Genomic DNA, 16,400 nt, shown 5'->3' with positions numbered 1-16,400 from the left:
CCCCTAGCTGACTAGGTGAAAAATGTGTCTATGTGCACTGCAGCAAGGCACTTAACCCTAATTGCTCCTGTAAGTCGCACTGGATAAGAGTGTCTGCTAAATGACGTAAATGTAAAATGTAAATGTTATACAGCTCCAATAAGCTGTTTCTGTTGTTGATGTTGAATGGTTTCTGTGCGTTCTTCTAGGAGTCCTCTGCATTATGCGGCAGCCAATTGTAACTACCAGTGTCTGTTTGCCTTGGTGGGGTCTGGGGCCAGTGTGAACGATCTGGATAAAAGGGGTTGCACCCCGCTCCACTACGCTGCTGCCTCCGACACAGACGGAAAGTACGTCTCACACCTCTCTTACTGTTGTGTGTGTTGTGGTGCCATGACCTTTCACATTTCACTGTAGTCTGGAGAGTATGTTGTGGTGCCATGACCTTTCACATTTCACTGTAGTCTGGAGAGTATGTTGTGGTGCCATGACCTTTCACATTTCACTGTAGTCTGGAGAGTATGTTGTGGTGCCATGACCTTTCACTGTAGTCTGGAGAGTATGTTGTGGTGCCATGACCTTTCACATTTCATTGTAGTCTGGAGAGTATGTTGTGGTGCCATGACCTTTCACATTTCATTGTAGTCTGGAGAGTATGTTGTGGTGCCATGACCTTTCACATTTCACTGTAGTCTGGAGAGTATGTTGTGGTGCCATGACCTTTCACATTTCACTGTAGTCTGGAGAGTATGTTGTGGTACCATGACCTTTCACATTTCACTGTAGTCTGGAGAGTATGTTGTGGTACCATGACCTTTCACATTTCACTGTAGTCTGGAGAGTATGTTGTGGTGCCATGACCTTTCACATTTCACTGTAGTCTGGAGAGTATGTTGTGGTGCCATGACCTTTCACATTTCACTGTAGTCTGGAGAGTATGTTGTGGTGCCATGACCTTTCACATTTCACTGTAGTCTGGAGAGTATGTTGTGGTGCCATGACCTTTCACATTTCACTGTAGTCTGGAGAGTATGTTGTGGTGCCATGACCTTTCACATTTCACTGTAGTCTGGAGAGTATGTTGTGGTACCATGACCTTTCACATTTCACTGTAGTCTGGAGAGTATGTTGTGGTGCCATGACCTTTCACATTTCATTGTAGTCTGGAGAGTATGTTGTGGTGCCATGACCTTTCACATTTCACTGTAGTCTGGAGAGTATGTTGTGGTGCCATGACCTTTCACATTTCACTGTAGTCTGGAGAGTATGTTGTGGTGCCATGACCTTTCACATTTCACTGTAGTCTAGAGTATGTTGTTGGTCGTGTTTGAATACATACTAGTGTTAAATCTGCAGTGTGAAAGCTTGGCCACGTCTCCTTTGGGAAAGTGTCTCTGCTTGCTTATCTGTCTGTCTTGATGTTGGTATAATGATTAGTGAACTCTTGACCTCTGACCTCTAGGTGTCTGGAATATTTGCTGCGAAACGACGCTAACCCAGGGATCAGGGACAATCAGGGCTACAACGCAGTCCATTACGCGTCTGCGTACGGACACCGCCTCTGTCTGGAGCTGGTGAGTCAGAACCACAGGGGACTAGACGCCCTGCATTCACAGACCATTTTGTCTGCGTCCCAAATGAATGTAGGGCCCATAGGGCTCTGGTCAAAAGTAATGCACTATATAGGGAATAGGGTGCCATTTGGGACAGACGTTGATATTCAGTAGGTTTTAAGGTGTGGTTGCATGTTTGTCGTGGCCGCATCGTCACTCTTGATGTTCTTTTTCCAGATTGCAAGTGAAACACCTTTAGATGTGGTAAGTACCAGTTGGTTACTTTTCCTCACACTAGCTTGTTTAAGATACGAATGCAACACCCCAGTATGTCTGCAGGGGCTGGTCACTGAGATTTACAACATGAAACATGCTACTAGACTAACCTTCAAAGTAAATATGTTACAAGTCTAAACTGGCCCGTCCTTGTCTTTCCCCAGCTAATGGAAACCTCAGGGACAGACATCCTGAACGACTCTGATGTCAGAGCTCCCATCAGCCCCCTACACTTAGCTGTGAGTAAAGCCTACCTGCTCCTGTAGGGGTCTCGCCACATGACAAATGGCACCCTATTCCCTATTTAGTGCACTACTTTTGACCAGAGCCTTATGGGCCCAGATCAAAAGTACTGCACTACATGGGAAATAGGGTGCTATCTGGGATGCAGGCATGGTGTTGTTTTTCCACGAAAAGTTGATTGTCCAGACACTCACACACCATGTTCCTATCTGTTCCTGATTAGTGTAAAATACATGCATATTTTGACACGGTGATGATGAGGATGATTTCCTTATTTTGCCATTTGAGTTAATCAACCTCCAACAGAGGAGAAGTAGAGTGTTTCTAAATCTCACGCTTGGCAGGGACCTTCGATGTTGATGCTGGGCGGGAGAAAAAATGGGCACCCGATTTGAGAGACACTGGTCTACTTTAGGGGTCTAGGACTGTTTCTGTTCAGGCATACCACTGGTCTACTATAGGACATTGATTATATTAAGAGTGTATATCTGTTCAGGCGCACCACTGGTCTACTATAGGACATTGATTATATTAGGAGTGTATTTCTGTTCAGGCGTACCACTGGTCTACTATAGGACATTGATTATATTAAGAGTGTATATCTGTTCTGGCATACCACTGGTCTACTATAGGACATTGATTATATTAGGAGTGTATATCTGTTCAGGCATACCACTGGTCTACTATAGGACATTGATTATATTAGGAGTGTATATCTGTTCTGGCATACCACTGGTCTACTATAGGACATTGATTATATTAGGAGTGTATATCTGTTCAGGCATACCACTGGTCTACTATAGGACATTGATTATATTAGGAGTGTATATCTGTTCAGGCATACCACTGGACTTTGCTTCAGACTGTGTGTTTGTTTCCATTCAGGCGTACCACGGCCACCACCATGCTATGGAGGTCCTGGTTCAGTCTCTGCTGGATCTAGACGTGAGGAACAGCCAGGGGCGCACCCCTCTGGACCTGGCTGCCTTTAAAGGCCATGTGGAGTGTGTTGACGTCCTCATCAACCAGGGAGCCTCCATCCTGGTTAAAGACTTCACCCTGAAGAGGACCCCCATCCACGCTGCAGGTACGCATAGGATATCACGTAAGACCTAGAGATTCTGTAATTCAAAAGTTTTCCTTACCAAGATGGACATTTGTTTGGTCATGTTGCTAGGACGCCAATGTCCACTCTAGGGATATTATATAGCATAGTGTGAAAATGCCCACTACACACTGATCTAAGGTCATTTTTTGTCATTATTGCTGAGGATCTGGGGAGGGTAAGCTGATCCTAGATCAGTGCACAGGGGGACTTCTATCCAGAGCCAGGTACACAGCTAGCAGGTGACAGGCTTCGAGGGCCTCAGCCCCAAAATGTTTTATTATCTGCTGTGTTAACATCATGAGGATGTCATCTACCAATACCACTGTTCTAGAAATCTGTCTGTTCATGTGAAGGTAATAGTCGTCCAGCAATCAGCTCATATCCTCTCTGTTTAGCCTCCTCTAGCTACCAACGGTCAATCATCTCACATTCTTATATCCTCTCTGTTTATCCTCCTCTAGCTACCAACGGTCATTCGGAGTGTTTGCGTTTGCTGATTGGAAATGCTGACCTCCAGAGTCCAGTGGACGTTCAAGACGGGAATGGACAGTAAGTCAATTGGGTTTTGGATACAATTCCTGAAATAAAGAGATTTTGACACTAGTTCTACGTCCCAAATGGCACCCTATGCCCTACTTGGTGCACTACTTTAAACCAGAACCCTATGGGCTCGGGTCAAAAGTAGTGTACCATATAGGGAATAGGTTGCCATTTGGGACTCAGCCTGGTTATTACCAGTTTGTAATATGACCTTGTTGTCTTGTGTATCAGAACCCCTCTGATGCTGTCAGTGCTGAGCGGACACACAGACTGTGTGTACTCACTGCTCAACAAGGGAGCCAGCGTAGAAGCCAAAGACAAGTGGGGCAGAACAGCGCTACACAGAGGGGTGAGGAGGAGAGCTGGCTGTATACGCTCACACACAGAAAGAGACGGGGAGGCTCAAATATACATATTATCTTCAGAAAAGTAGTTGTCCATGGGTAGTGGTGTATTCATCCCTGTAGGGGGACCTGCCTCCAGACATCATTTGTAATAATTGATGATTCATTATTATATCATTGATTATTAGTTATTCAAATCCATTCTTGTCTCCCTGCCCTTCCTCCCAGGCGTTGACGGGTCATGAGGAGTGTGTGGAGGCCCTGCTGCAGCACAGCGCCAGCTTCCTGGTTCGGGACTGTAAGGGGCGGACCCCTGTCCACCTGGCGGCGGCATCCGGACACATCGGGGTGCTGGGGGGACTCCTACACGCCGCCCAGTCAGTGGAGACCCTCCCCGTCATCACAGACAACCAGGGCTACACGCCACTACACTGGGCCTGCTACAACGGTACGTACTGGACTAACGGAACACTAGATATTTTCTGATTTTCTCTCTTCAGCACCGTAAACATGTCCCTGAATTAGGCAGGCCATACAACTAGGGGTGTAACGATTCGATTTGTATCACGATTCGTGGTTGTCGATACGATTCAAGGACGATATTGGTTCATTTAGAACGATACGATCCGAAACGATTCAGTGACTTGAAATCGATTCAGTAACCTTTTAGCCAAAAATTCAACCAGTGTGACTGAAATAAATACCTGGATACTGGACAGTGCAGGTGAAGTTTCCTAGATTCCTGTTTCTTGTAAGGACCGCAATGGTGGCTTGATAATTTCTCGCTCGTCGGCTTCTCCTCTGTCGTCCGCCATGCTATGTTTTGTTGTCTTTGCGCCTTTGCGCTGCTGCTGGCGTGGGGCGATGACGTCACGGATAGGCAGACTGAATCGAGTAATGTTTAAAGCCTTTATCATTAAAAGTGCTAAGAAAAAACATCCATATAAAGTCTGACGTGCTTAAATCCAATGGGTTATTTCCTAGTATCGATACAATCGATTTATTACATTTTAAAACGATGTTAGAGTGATATATGTTGTCCAAAAGGCCAACTCACCGAGCACAGATCGATGTAGTTGGATCATAGGAATATAAATCGATACATCGATGTAGTAGATGGATCGTTACACCCCTACATACAACGGTACGTACTGACTAACTGGACTGTAGCTCTGTTCTCTCCTCCATGAAGTGTACACTCATTCACTCCCTCTTGTGGCTTGAAAAGCATTCGATTGGTGTGGACGGAGCCATGTGGGGGAATGAACAAGACTACAACAGAATTAGGGGTTATGACTCTCAGTGGAGGACCTTACACTGAAACAGGACTTTGTCATAGCATATGTCACCGAGGGCAACTCGTTCAGCCCCCTCCACTGTGCTGTGATCAATGACAACGAGGGGGCTGCAGAGATGCTGATTGACACTCTGGGGCCGGCCATTGTCAACGCCACTGACACCAAGAACCGGTAACTACAGCACATGACAAAGTCCTTTTCTTCTGGAGAATAATGTTGTCTTGGGAATAAAATGACCTCTGGGGTTGGATGAGGGATTGTAGATTACTTTTAATACATCTATTAGTGATTTTATATTTCTATGGTATAAACAGGGTTAATTGAACAAACTTGTTTATAACAGTCCTACATGATATCGGTGAAATAAGTTTCCTCTCTCTCCAGGACCCCCCTGCATGCGGCGGCTTTCACGGACCACGTGGAGTGTCTTCAGCTGCTGCTAGGCCACAACGCCCAGGTCAACTCCCCCGATGCCTCCGGGAAGACCTCCCTCATGATGGCTGCTGAGAACGGACAAACCAACGCTGTCGGTACGCAGCCCCCTCTCCTCCGCTTTGCCTCGCCCAGCCGGCTTAAGTTCAACATGTCTGTTTTACATTTTAATAAGTCGCTTCATTTCCTAATTGAGTTTCTTTATGTTTCTCTGTCTGTGTCAGAGCTGTTGGTGAGCAGTGCCAAAGCAGAGCTCACCCTGCAGGATGCAGTCAAGAACACTGCTCTTCATCTGGCCTGCAGTAAGGTGAGCATCCCCACATGAAGATGACGTTCATCTGAACAGTTGGCTCTCTCTGGTTGACATTTTGGTCTGACATGTTTGACTCTGGTTTTTAAAGGGGCATGAAACCAGTGCTTTGTTGATATTGGAGAAGATTACAGACAGGAACCTCATCAACTCGACTAACGCAGCCTTACAGACGTACGTATGGTTCAGCTGTATTAATTGGGCCAGAAGAATTAGAAGAAGTGCACTATATAGGGAATAGTCTGGCATTTGGGAGGTATCCTCATTTGCTGCTGGCTAATCTGACGGTACTTTCTCCTCAGGCCGTTACACGTTGCAGCCAGAAATGGTCTGACGGTGGTGGTTCAGGAGCTACTAGTGAAGGGTGCTAGCGTGCTAGCAGTCGATGACAATGGTAAGATCCATAACGCTAACACCGTTTTCTTCTGTACTTCTCTTCTCAATGTGTCCACAAATGTTTCTCTCTAGTCCACTGCTTGGTTATTGTCTTAACTTTGTATCTCCTAGCCTGCTGTTATTTCATGTTTTTCACCAAAAGTGTTATAGTAAACGGTGATGCTCCTGAAGTGACCCTCTGCTGTTCTGTTTGAACCCCTCAGGTTACACGCCTGCCTTGGCCTGCGCCCCCAACAAAGACGTGGCGGACTGCCTGGCGCTGATCCTGGCCACCATGATGCCCGTGTCCCCCTGCAACCCGGCGCCCAGCCTGTCCTTCAGTGCCATTAACCACTACACCACCAGCCCCTCCAAGAGTGTGACCTTCGACAGCCTACCCGTGCTGCGCAGCGAGCACAGCTCCTACTGCAGCTTCAACAACATCGGCCACCGCGACCACGATGGAGGCTTCTACAAGGATGAGGAACTCAACGACTCAGACTCAGAGACATACTGAGGGGGGTGGTGGTCGCTGCCCAGGAGGGGAGCCAAGGGTAGGCGGATGGACAGTGAAGTGGGGCAGAGGCCACAAACAAATCCACACATACACACCGTGTCTTAAATCACCACAGCCAGCTTTGGGAGGGCACGAGCCGAGACAGTCCGCACAGGAGCCTTAAGAGTCCTGCAGATGGAGAGAGAGAAATGGAGGGAGGGAGGGAGAGGGGGAGGCACAACAGGCTGGCTGGCCACACTCATCCTCTCGTACCACCAGGTGTCCTTCCAGCAGATACTGGACTTCAGAGGAACTGCTGCTGCTATACCCCACCTTTACCTTTACCCACAAAGGTCCTAAACGGTAGAAACTGTCCAGCCAACAGACAGACGGACACCTTATGACGGCAATAACCTGTAGTCCAAGGGGATAGTAGCACTTCACTGAGTGAAAAACAGACATGGACCAAAAGATGCGGAAGAAGCCTTTTCAAAACCTGTTTTGACAGTAGAAATGGGATTGAGCGTTTTGGCCTGAGAAAAAACATAAGGAGTGATGTTTCATTTAAGTTTTATGAGAGTGATGGTCATGTTTATCCGCACACTAAGACAGTCAGAACGCACCTAGCCTCTTGTCTGTAATCCATGTGGGAGGAGGGGAAATCATTTATTTTTTATGAACAAACATTTTAATAATATCATTCATGTCTTAAGCTCCTGACCCTCTGTGGGAACCAAAGAATCGTAGTATTTGCTCTCATGAGTAATTTCAAAGAATTTCCATCCCCAATGGCACCCTATTCCCTTTATAGTACACTACTTTTGACCAGGGCCATAGGGTTCTGGTCAAAAGTAGTGTACTCTATAAAGAATAGGGTGCCATTTAGATTTTGCATTTGTATGTGAGCGACAGGACTTTTTACATTTGCGTTATTAAACCTACCTGTCCTTTGCCCTCTAGAAAATATTTTAGAAAGTAAATTATTAATTCATGTATTCTTTCTTGTGATATTTATGTCATCATTTTGTGCCTTCTTTAGTTACTGAGGGGAGGTTAGGAGAGTAGGGGCAGCTGTATGAGCGAAAACAATGATGCACACTAAGTAATACAACGTTTGTGAAAAGCACTGATACTATTCCGAGGCATACGAGGGGGAAAACATGCCTCCCTTGGAGAGGAGAAACACTGTAAACCAATGGTAGGACAGCAGCATTTAGATTTTCTTCTGTTGAAAAAAAAATATATATATTATTTGTCTTGGTCTTATAATCAATGTATTTTGACAGGTTTTGCTTGCTTAACTTCTTCAAAAAAATGAAACCACTCAAACCTTTTATGTGATTGCTTGTTCAAACCCCCGTTTTTGTCTCTTTTTTAAAATAATTTTAACTGGAAATATGTACAATACATATGCTATGTTCGTCAAATCAGGATCAGGAGGTTCACAGGTTTTTTCGTGTCCTTTTTTTCTTTAAAAGGATTAAACTAGCATGTACATATGAAATAGTGACTGAATCGAAACTCCCATGAATTCTTTCAGTATCTGAAGATTGCTGTATATTTTATGAGTAATAAAATAAAGAAATTAGTTATGTTATTTAATAATGAACTATGGGTTATCTGTTTTATGTGACAACCGCAGTATCAATTTCTAGGTGACAGTGGTGCTAATCCCAAAAGAAAGGCTACATACAACAAGGAACAAGAAGTCTATTGGCAAAGTGATGAATATTGCATGTACCTTGGCCTAACGGTGTGGGTTATGTATTTTATTTTTCATGGCGTCCTCAACATTACAGTTTTAAGGGCAACAATAGCCTAAATTTGTTTACAACTCGCAGGATTTCCATACATGAGCTTTCAACAACACAGAGTGTTGCATCAGCACGAGATCGAAAGTGCGTCAAATCTGTACAGGTCATTGTTACGTCATCACTGATAAACGTTGAAACTGATGAAAAACCGCTGGAGCAGTTCAGTCTAAACCTCCCTAGTGCTGGAGGATTGCGTTTGTTTTCGCTCTGGATGCGCGTTCATTTTGGCAAGGAAATGTGCTGATTTTGCAAGGAGATGGAGAATAAAGAGTTCAAGGTAGGCATGTTATTTATTTTTAAATCTTCAATTATATTAATTACTGTGGATTAAATATTGTTTAACAAATGAAATAATGTGCTATTCATGCTGTAATATCAAACTAGAAAGTCTATGGCCGGGGAGTCATGAGAGTTGGCTAAAGGTACAGTAGGGTCAAATGGGGGTCAAATGTTATGACAGCACCTTCATAATTTCGTCCAAAATGGCACCCTATTCCCTATGTAGGCTAGTGTACTACTTTTGACCAGGAGCCATAGAAGGGTTGGCTGACGTCACGAAAACGATGCCCGCGCATCGATGGCCCGAAGTCGTGTATCTTGTTATGATTCTGAACCTCAGCTAACAACAAGCTGCCATGTGGGGAATCCTAGCTCTGTTGCATGTTTCAGCTTGTTGTATGGTGTTATTGATACCATGTCTTGTTTTGAGGTGTTTTGACTGATATCATGTCTATGCAATGACTCAAATTCGCTACCTAGCTAACCAACAACAACTGTAACAATGTATTTGAGACGAGTTCATTGTTCAAATGTATTTATGTTTGCATTAAACATTTAGAGACTAAATATAGTTTACATGTTGTCAACAGTCTAAGTCAAACCCTGTCTATTTTGCCCCATAGTTGCATGCCAGTTTTGTTGCTTAACAACCAACCCCTCTATAGAGTCCCACAGTGGAGGTGTGATAATACCCAAAAAACCTAGCGGTCAAACAGGGACATGGTTCCAATCGTTTTTCCACCATTCATTTTTCCCATAGCCGATTTTAGAAACACATAAAATAAGGGCTGTATTTCGTGTAGGCTTACCCTGGCGTGACGTTTTTGTAACCATGTAAATCTCTCTCGGACAAGTTGACTTTTATCAGTATATTTACATTTTACATTTATATCATTTAGCAGACGCTCTTATCCAGAGCGACTTACAATGGTGCATTCAACAATTGGTGTATTCAACTTATGATAGCCAGTGGGACAACCACTTATTTTTCTTCTTTTTTTTTTATGGGGGGGGAGGGGGGGGGTAGAAGGATTACTTCATACTATTCCAGGTATTCCTTAAAGAGGTAGGGTTTCAAGTGTCTCCGGAAGGTGGTCAGTGACTCCGCTGTCGTGGGGGAGCTTGTTCCACCATTGGGGTGCCAGAGCCTGAAGGTAAGGAGGTGCCGTTCCCCTCACAGCTCCGTAGGCAAGCACCATGGTCTTGTAGTAGATGCGAGCCTCAACTGAGCGGGGTGACATGAGAGAACTTGGGAAGGTCGAACACCAGACGGGCTGCGGCGTTCTGGATAAGTTGTAGGGGTTTAATGGCACAGGCAGGGAGCCCAGCCAACAGCGAGTTGCAGTAATCCAGACGGGAGATGACATGTGCCTGGATTAGGAACTGTGCCGCTTTCTGTGTAAGGTAGGGTCGTACTCTGCAAATGTTGTAGAGCATGAACCTGCAGGATCGGGTCACCGTTTTGATGTTAGCAGAGAATGACAGGGTGTTGTCCAGGGTCACGCCAAGGCTCTTTGCACTCTGGGAGGAGGACACAATGGAGTTGTCAACCGTGATGGCGAGATCATGGAACGGGCAGTCCTTCCCAGGGATGAAGAGCAGCTCCGTCTTGCAGAGGTTCAGCTTGAGGTGGTGATCCGACATCCACACTGATATGTCTGCCAGACATGCAGAGATGCGATTCGCCACCTGGTTATCAGAAGGGGGAAAGGAGAAAATTAATTGTGTGTCGTCTGCGTAGCAATGATAGGAGAGACCATGTGAGGATATGACAGAGCCAAGTGACTTGGTGTATAGAGAGAATAGGAGAGGGCCTAGAACTGAGCCCTGGGGGACACCAGTGGTGAGAGCACATGGTGCGGAGACAGATTCTCGCCACGCTACCTGGTAGGAGCGACCTGTCAGGTAGGACGCAATCCAAGAGTGAGCAGCGCCGGAGATGCCCAACTCGGAGAGGGTGGAGAGGAGGATCTGATGGTTCACAGTATCAAAGGCAGCGGATAGGTCTAGAAGGATAAGAGCAGAGGAGAGAGAGTTAGCTTTAGCAGTGCGGAGAGCCTCCATGACACAGAGAAGAGCAGTCTCAGTTGAATGACCAGTCTTGAAACCTGACTGGTTTGGATCAAGAAGGTCATTCTGAGAGTGATAGCAGGAGAGTTGGCTAGAGACGGCACGCTCAAGAGATTTGGAGAGAAAAGAAAGAAGGGATACTTACTTGTCTGTAGTTGTTGACATCGGAGGGATCGAGTGTAGGTTTTTTGAGGAGGGGTGCAACTCTCGCTCTCTTGAAGACGGAAGGGACATGGCCAGCGGTCAAGGATGAGTTGATGTGGGAGGTGAGGTGAGGTGAGGTAAGGGAGAAGGTCTCCGGAAATGGTCTGGAGAAGAGAGGACGGGATAGGGTCAAGCAGGCAGGTTGTTGGGCGGCCGGCCGTCACAAGTCGCAAGATTTCATCTGGAGAGAGAGGGGAGAAAAAAGTCAAAGCATAGGGTAGGGCAGTGTGAGCAGGACCAGCGGTGTCATTTCACTTAATAAATGAGGATCGGATGTCGTCAACCTTCTTTTCAAAATGGTTGACGAAGTCATCCACAGAGAGGGAGGAGGGTGGGGGAGGAGGATTCAGCAGGGAGGAGAAGGTGGCAAAGAGCTTCCTAGGGTTAGAGGCATAGGCTTGAAATTTAGAGTGGTAGAAAGTGGCTTTAGCAGCGGAAACAGAGGAAGATAATGTAGAGAGGAGGGAGTGAAAAGATGACAGGTCCGCAGGGAGTCTAGTTTTCCTCCATTTCCGCTCGGCTGCCCGGAGCCCTCTTCTGTGAGCTCGCAATGAGTCGTCAAGCCACGGAGCAGGAGGGGAGGACCGAGCCGGCCGGGAGGATAGGGGACATAGAGAGTCAAAAGATGCAGAAAGGGAGGAGAGGAGGGTTGAGGAGGCAGAATCAGGAGATCGGAGGGAGAATGATTTAGCAGAGGGAAGAGATGATAGGATGGAAGAGGAGAGAGTAGCGGGAGAGAGAGAGCGAAGGTTGTGATGGCACATTACCATCTGAGTAGGGGCAGAGTGAGTAGTGTTGGAGGAGAGCGAGAGAGAAAAGGATACAAAGTAGTGGTCGGAGACTTGGAGGGGAGTTGCAGTGAGATTAGTAGAAGAACAGCATCTAGTAAAGATGAGGTCAAGCGTATTGCCTGCCTTGTGAGTAGGGGGGGACGGTGAGAGGGTGAGGTCAAAAGAGGAAAGGAGTGGAAAGAAGGAGGCAGAGAGAAATGAGTCAAAGGCAGAGACGTAGGGAGGTTAAAGTCACCCAGAACTGTGAGGGGTGAGCCATCCTCAGGAAAGGAACTTATCAAGGCGTCAAGCTCATTGATGAACTCTCCAAGGGAACCTGGAGGGCGATAAATGACAAGGATGTTAAGCTTGAATGGGCTAGTGATGTGACAGCATGGAATTCAAATGAGGAGATAGACAGATGGGTCAGGGGAAAAAGAGAGAATGTCCACTTTGGAGAGATGAGGATTCCTGTGCCACCGCCGCGCCGACCAGATGCTCTCGGGGTATGCGAGAACACATGGTTAGACGAGGAAAGAGCAGTAGGAGTAGCAGTGTTTTCTGTGGTAATCCATGTTTCCGTCAGCGCCAAGAAGTCGAGGGACTGGAGGGTAGCATAGGCTGAGATTAACTCTGCCTTGTTGGCTGCAGAACGGCAGTTCCAGAGGCTGCCAGACCACTAGGTTTTATGGGTATTATGACTCATACTGTGGGACTCTATAGGGCTCCAGCCAAAAGAAGTGCACTATATTGGAACTAGGGTGCTATTTCGGACACAAGCATAGATATGATGCATTATTATGTGACCATAGAAATAGAATCACTAGAAAGGATAGAGCCTCTGACCTTGGCAATTTGACTGGTAAACTGAACTGCACACCTGATATGATGTTCTGGTGATTCTATTTCTCTGAATATGATGCATTATGATGTGACAATGAGAGTTGGGTTAATGGTGCTCTCAAGGCAACTGGGAACTCGAAAAAAATAACTAGGTCAAATCATGACGTCCGTGATCTTCAGGTCGGAAAGTCGGAGCTCTAGAAAGATGCCAGAGTTTCCGACTTGGAATTCCTTTTTACATTTTGTGGTGGTAATTTTATCCCCTTTTTCTCCCCAATTTTTCGTGATATCCAATTGGTAGTTACGATCTTGTTACGATCTTGTCTCATCGCTGCAACTCCCCAGCGGGCTCGGGAGAGGTGAAGGTTGAGTCAGGCGTCCTCCAAAACATGACCCGCCAAGCCGCGCTGCTTCCGACTTGGAATTCCGAGTTGGATGACTGTTCAAAACGATTTTTCCCAGTCGGAGCTTGTTTTTTTTTCCTATTTCCCAGTTGTCTTGAACGCACTGAAGTCGGAAGTCAGAGATTTCCCAGTTGTTTTGAACACGGCAAAAGGCGACACAGTAGGTGACATCTAAACATGACTTTGTGCTGTCTTTCAGAGGTCAGAGGTCAATGGAAATGACCTCACCCTCATAGACCTGGATGACCCCATCAATGAAGCTGATGTTATGAAGGAAGTCAGGTAAGTGATTTACACTAATGACACATTTGTGACTGGTTACAGGATCACATAGGCCTACAGATACAGATTCAGTAGTAGGTCAAAGGTCACCGCCTATGGAGAGGTAGGCCCAGAGCCATGTATTTAGAGAGTTGGGACATTGAGATATAAACTCAGCAAAAAAAGAAACGTCCTCTCACTGTCAACTGCGTTTATTTTCAGCAAACTTAACGTGTAAATAACGCATCTCCCGAGTGGCGCAGTGTTCTAAGGCACTGCATCGCAGTGCTAGCTGTGCCACTAGAGATCCTGGTTCGAATCCAGGCTCTGTCGTAGCCGGCCGCGACCGGGAGACCCATGGGGCGGCGCACAATTGGCACAGCGTCGTCCAGGGTAGGGGAGGGAATGGCCGGCAGGGATGTAGCTCAGTTGGTAGAGCATGGCGTTTGCAACGCCAGGGTTGTGGGTTCGATACCCACGGGGGGGCAGTATGAAAAAAAAATATATATATATATAAAAAAAGAATAAAAATAAAATAAACAAATAAAAGAATGTATGCACTCACTAACTGTAAGTCGCTCTGGATAAGAGCGTCTGCTAAATGACTAAAATGTAAAAATGTAAATATTTGTATGAACATAACAAGATTCAACAACTGAGACATAAACTGAGATGTTACCCCCTCGTCCACCAAGGCACCTGCAAGTTCCCAGACATTTCTGGGGGGAATGGCTAAATCCTAGCCCTCACCCTCCGATCCAACAGATCCAGGCTCTTCATGGCAGAACACTGACATTCCTGTCTTGCAGGAAATCACGCACAGAACGAGCAGTATGGCTGGTGGCATTGTCATGCTGGAGGGTCATGTCAGGATGAGCCTGCAGGAAGGGTACCACATGAGGGAGGAGGATGTCTTCCCTGTAACGCACAGCGTTGAAATTTCCTGCAATGACAACAAGCGTAGTCCGATGATGCTGTGACACACCGCCCAAGACCATGACGGACCATCCACCTCCAAATCGATCCCGCTCCAGAGTACAGGCCTTGGTGTATCGCTCATTCCTTCGACGATAAACACGAATCCGACCATCACCCCTGGTGAGACAAAACCGCGACTCGTCAGTGAAGAGCACTTTTTTGCCAGTCCTGTCTGGTCCAGCGACGGTGTGTTTGTGCCCATAGGCGACGGTGTTGCCGGTGATGTCTGGTGAGGACTTGCCTTACAACAGGCCTACAAGCCCTCAGTCCAGCCTCTCTCAGCCTATTACGGACAGTCTGAGCACTGATGGAGGGATTGTGCGTTCCTGGTGTAACTCGGGCAGTTGTTGTTTCCATCCTGTACCTGTCCCGCAGGATGTTCCGATCCTGTGCCGATGTTGTTACACGTGGTCTGCCACTGCGAGGATGATCAGCTGTCCGTCCTGTCTCCCTGTAGCTCTGTCTTAGGCGTCTCACAGTACGGACATTGCAATTTATTGCCCTGGCCACATCTGCAGTCCTCATGCCTCCTTGCAGCATGCCTAAGGCACGTTCACGCAGATGAGCAGGGACCCTGGGCATTTTTCTTTTGGTGTTTTTCAGAGTCAGTAGAAAGGCCTCTTTAGGGTCCTAAGTTTTCATAACTACCGTCTGTAAGCTGTTAGTGTCTTAATGACCGTTCATTGAACAACATTTTACATTTTAGTCATTTAGCAGACACTCTTATCCAGAGCGACTTACAGTTAGTGAGTGCATACATTTTCATACTGGCCCCCCGTGGGAAACAAACCCACAACCCTGGCGTTGCAAGCACCATGCTCTACCAACTGAGCTACAGGGGACTAGCATGGGAAACAGTGTTTAAACCCTTTACAATGAAGATCTGTGAAGATATTTGGATTTTTACGAATTATCTTTGAAAGATCCTGAAAAAGGGACGTTTTCTTTTTTTGCTGAGTTTATGTATACATTACATGACACAGTAGATATCCATATGACAGCTGGCTCCCCATGGGCAATGTTGACATTTTAAACAATGCTATGTAACTGAACATCTATAATTAGAATTTACTTATAATGAAAGGATAAATGAAAGGCTCCAAGGCGCTAACATGGAGTCCTTTTAAAAGTTGGCAGAATTCTCTAAATATTTGGCTCTGGATAGGCCGAGTCATCTCAAGAGTATTAGAGCCATAGAATTTGAGTGATTCTATTCTAATTCTAGAATGATTCATTCTAATTCTGTGATTCTAATTCTATAATTACACATCCTCACACTCACATTATAGCAGTGACCTAAGAGATATTCCTTTTCTCTATCTAGATCCCATAAAGATCACAGAGAGGCTGAGAGACTGACCAAGTTGGACGAGGCTGTTCTAGACACAGATACCCCAACTCAGTCACAGGAGGTTGAAGAAGAGAGTGAGTTGGACGAGGCTGTTGCCATCCCATCTCAGTCGCAGGAGGTTGAAGGAGAGAGTGAGTTGGACGAGGCTGTTGCCATCCCATCTGAGTCGCAGGAGGTTGAAGGAGAGAGTGAGATGGACGAGGCTGTTGCCATCCCATCTCAGTCGCAGGAGGTTGAAGAAGAGAGTGAGTTGGACGAGGCTGTTGCCATCCCATCTCAGTCGCAGGAGGTTGAAGGAGAGAGTGAGTTGGACGAGGCTGTTGCCATCCCATCTCAGTCGCAGGAGGTTGAGGGAGAGAGTGAGTTGGACGAGGCTGTTGCCATCCCATCTCGGTCGCAGGAGGTTGAAGGAGAGAGTGAGTTGGACGAGGCTGTTGCCATCCCATCTCGGTCGCAGGAGGTTGAAGGAGAG

General features: G+C 46.3%; 1 protein-coding gene and 1 long non-coding RNA gene across 2 annotated transcripts in view; both read left to right on the top strand.

The window, feature by feature from the left end:
* LOC311121478 (serine/threonine-protein phosphatase 6 regulatory ankyrin repeat subunit A-like) overlaps positions 1 to 7,105 on the top strand; it is a gene marked incomplete at its 5' end in the record, with an annotated part of 55,140 nt that extends 48,035 nt beyond the window's left edge. The window contains 14 exons of the mRNA XM_084195964.1: positions 189 to 329; positions 1,442 to 1,553; positions 1,770 to 1,796; positions 1,973 to 2,047; positions 2,937 to 3,138; positions 3,621 to 3,708; positions 3,931 to 4,048; positions 4,272 to 4,491; positions 5,347 to 5,512; positions 5,726 to 5,871; positions 5,998 to 6,080; positions 6,175 to 6,257; positions 6,386 to 6,477; positions 6,683 to 7,105. Coding sequence (XP_084052090.1) covers positions 189 to 329; positions 1,442 to 1,553; positions 1,770 to 1,796; positions 1,973 to 2,047; positions 2,937 to 3,138; positions 3,621 to 3,708; positions 3,931 to 4,048; positions 4,272 to 4,491; positions 5,347 to 5,512; positions 5,726 to 5,871; positions 5,998 to 6,080; positions 6,175 to 6,257; positions 6,386 to 6,477; positions 6,683 to 6,975 — 1,846 coding nt within the window. The 3' untranslated portion in view covers positions 6,976 to 7,105. The remainder of the gene's footprint in view (positions 1 to 188; positions 330 to 1,441; positions 1,554 to 1,769; positions 1,797 to 1,972; positions 2,048 to 2,936; positions 3,139 to 3,620; positions 3,709 to 3,930; positions 4,049 to 4,271; positions 4,492 to 5,346; positions 5,513 to 5,725; positions 5,872 to 5,997; positions 6,081 to 6,174; positions 6,258 to 6,385; positions 6,478 to 6,682) is intronic.
* Positions 7,106 to 8,963: 1,858 nt separating this feature from the next.
* Positions 8,964 to 15,934, top strand: LOC311121477. The gene is made up of 3 exons (XR_014612287.1): positions 8,964 to 9,045; positions 13,538 to 13,620; positions 15,902 to 15,934. It is a non-coding gene; the product is annotated as an uncharacterized lncRNA (long non-coding RNA).
* Positions 15,935 to 16,400: the final 466 nt, after the last annotated feature.

This window comes from Coregonus lavaretus (assembly GCF_964263955.1).
Source record: "Coregonus lavaretus genome assembly, contig: HAP1_SCAFFOLD_341, whole genome shotgun sequence".
Classification (NCBI taxonomy): Eukaryota; Metazoa; Chordata; class Actinopteri; order Salmoniformes; family Salmonidae; genus Coregonus; species Coregonus lavaretus.
Note: the sequence above shows the minus strand (reverse complement) of the source record. Positions and strands in the feature narration are given on the sequence as shown.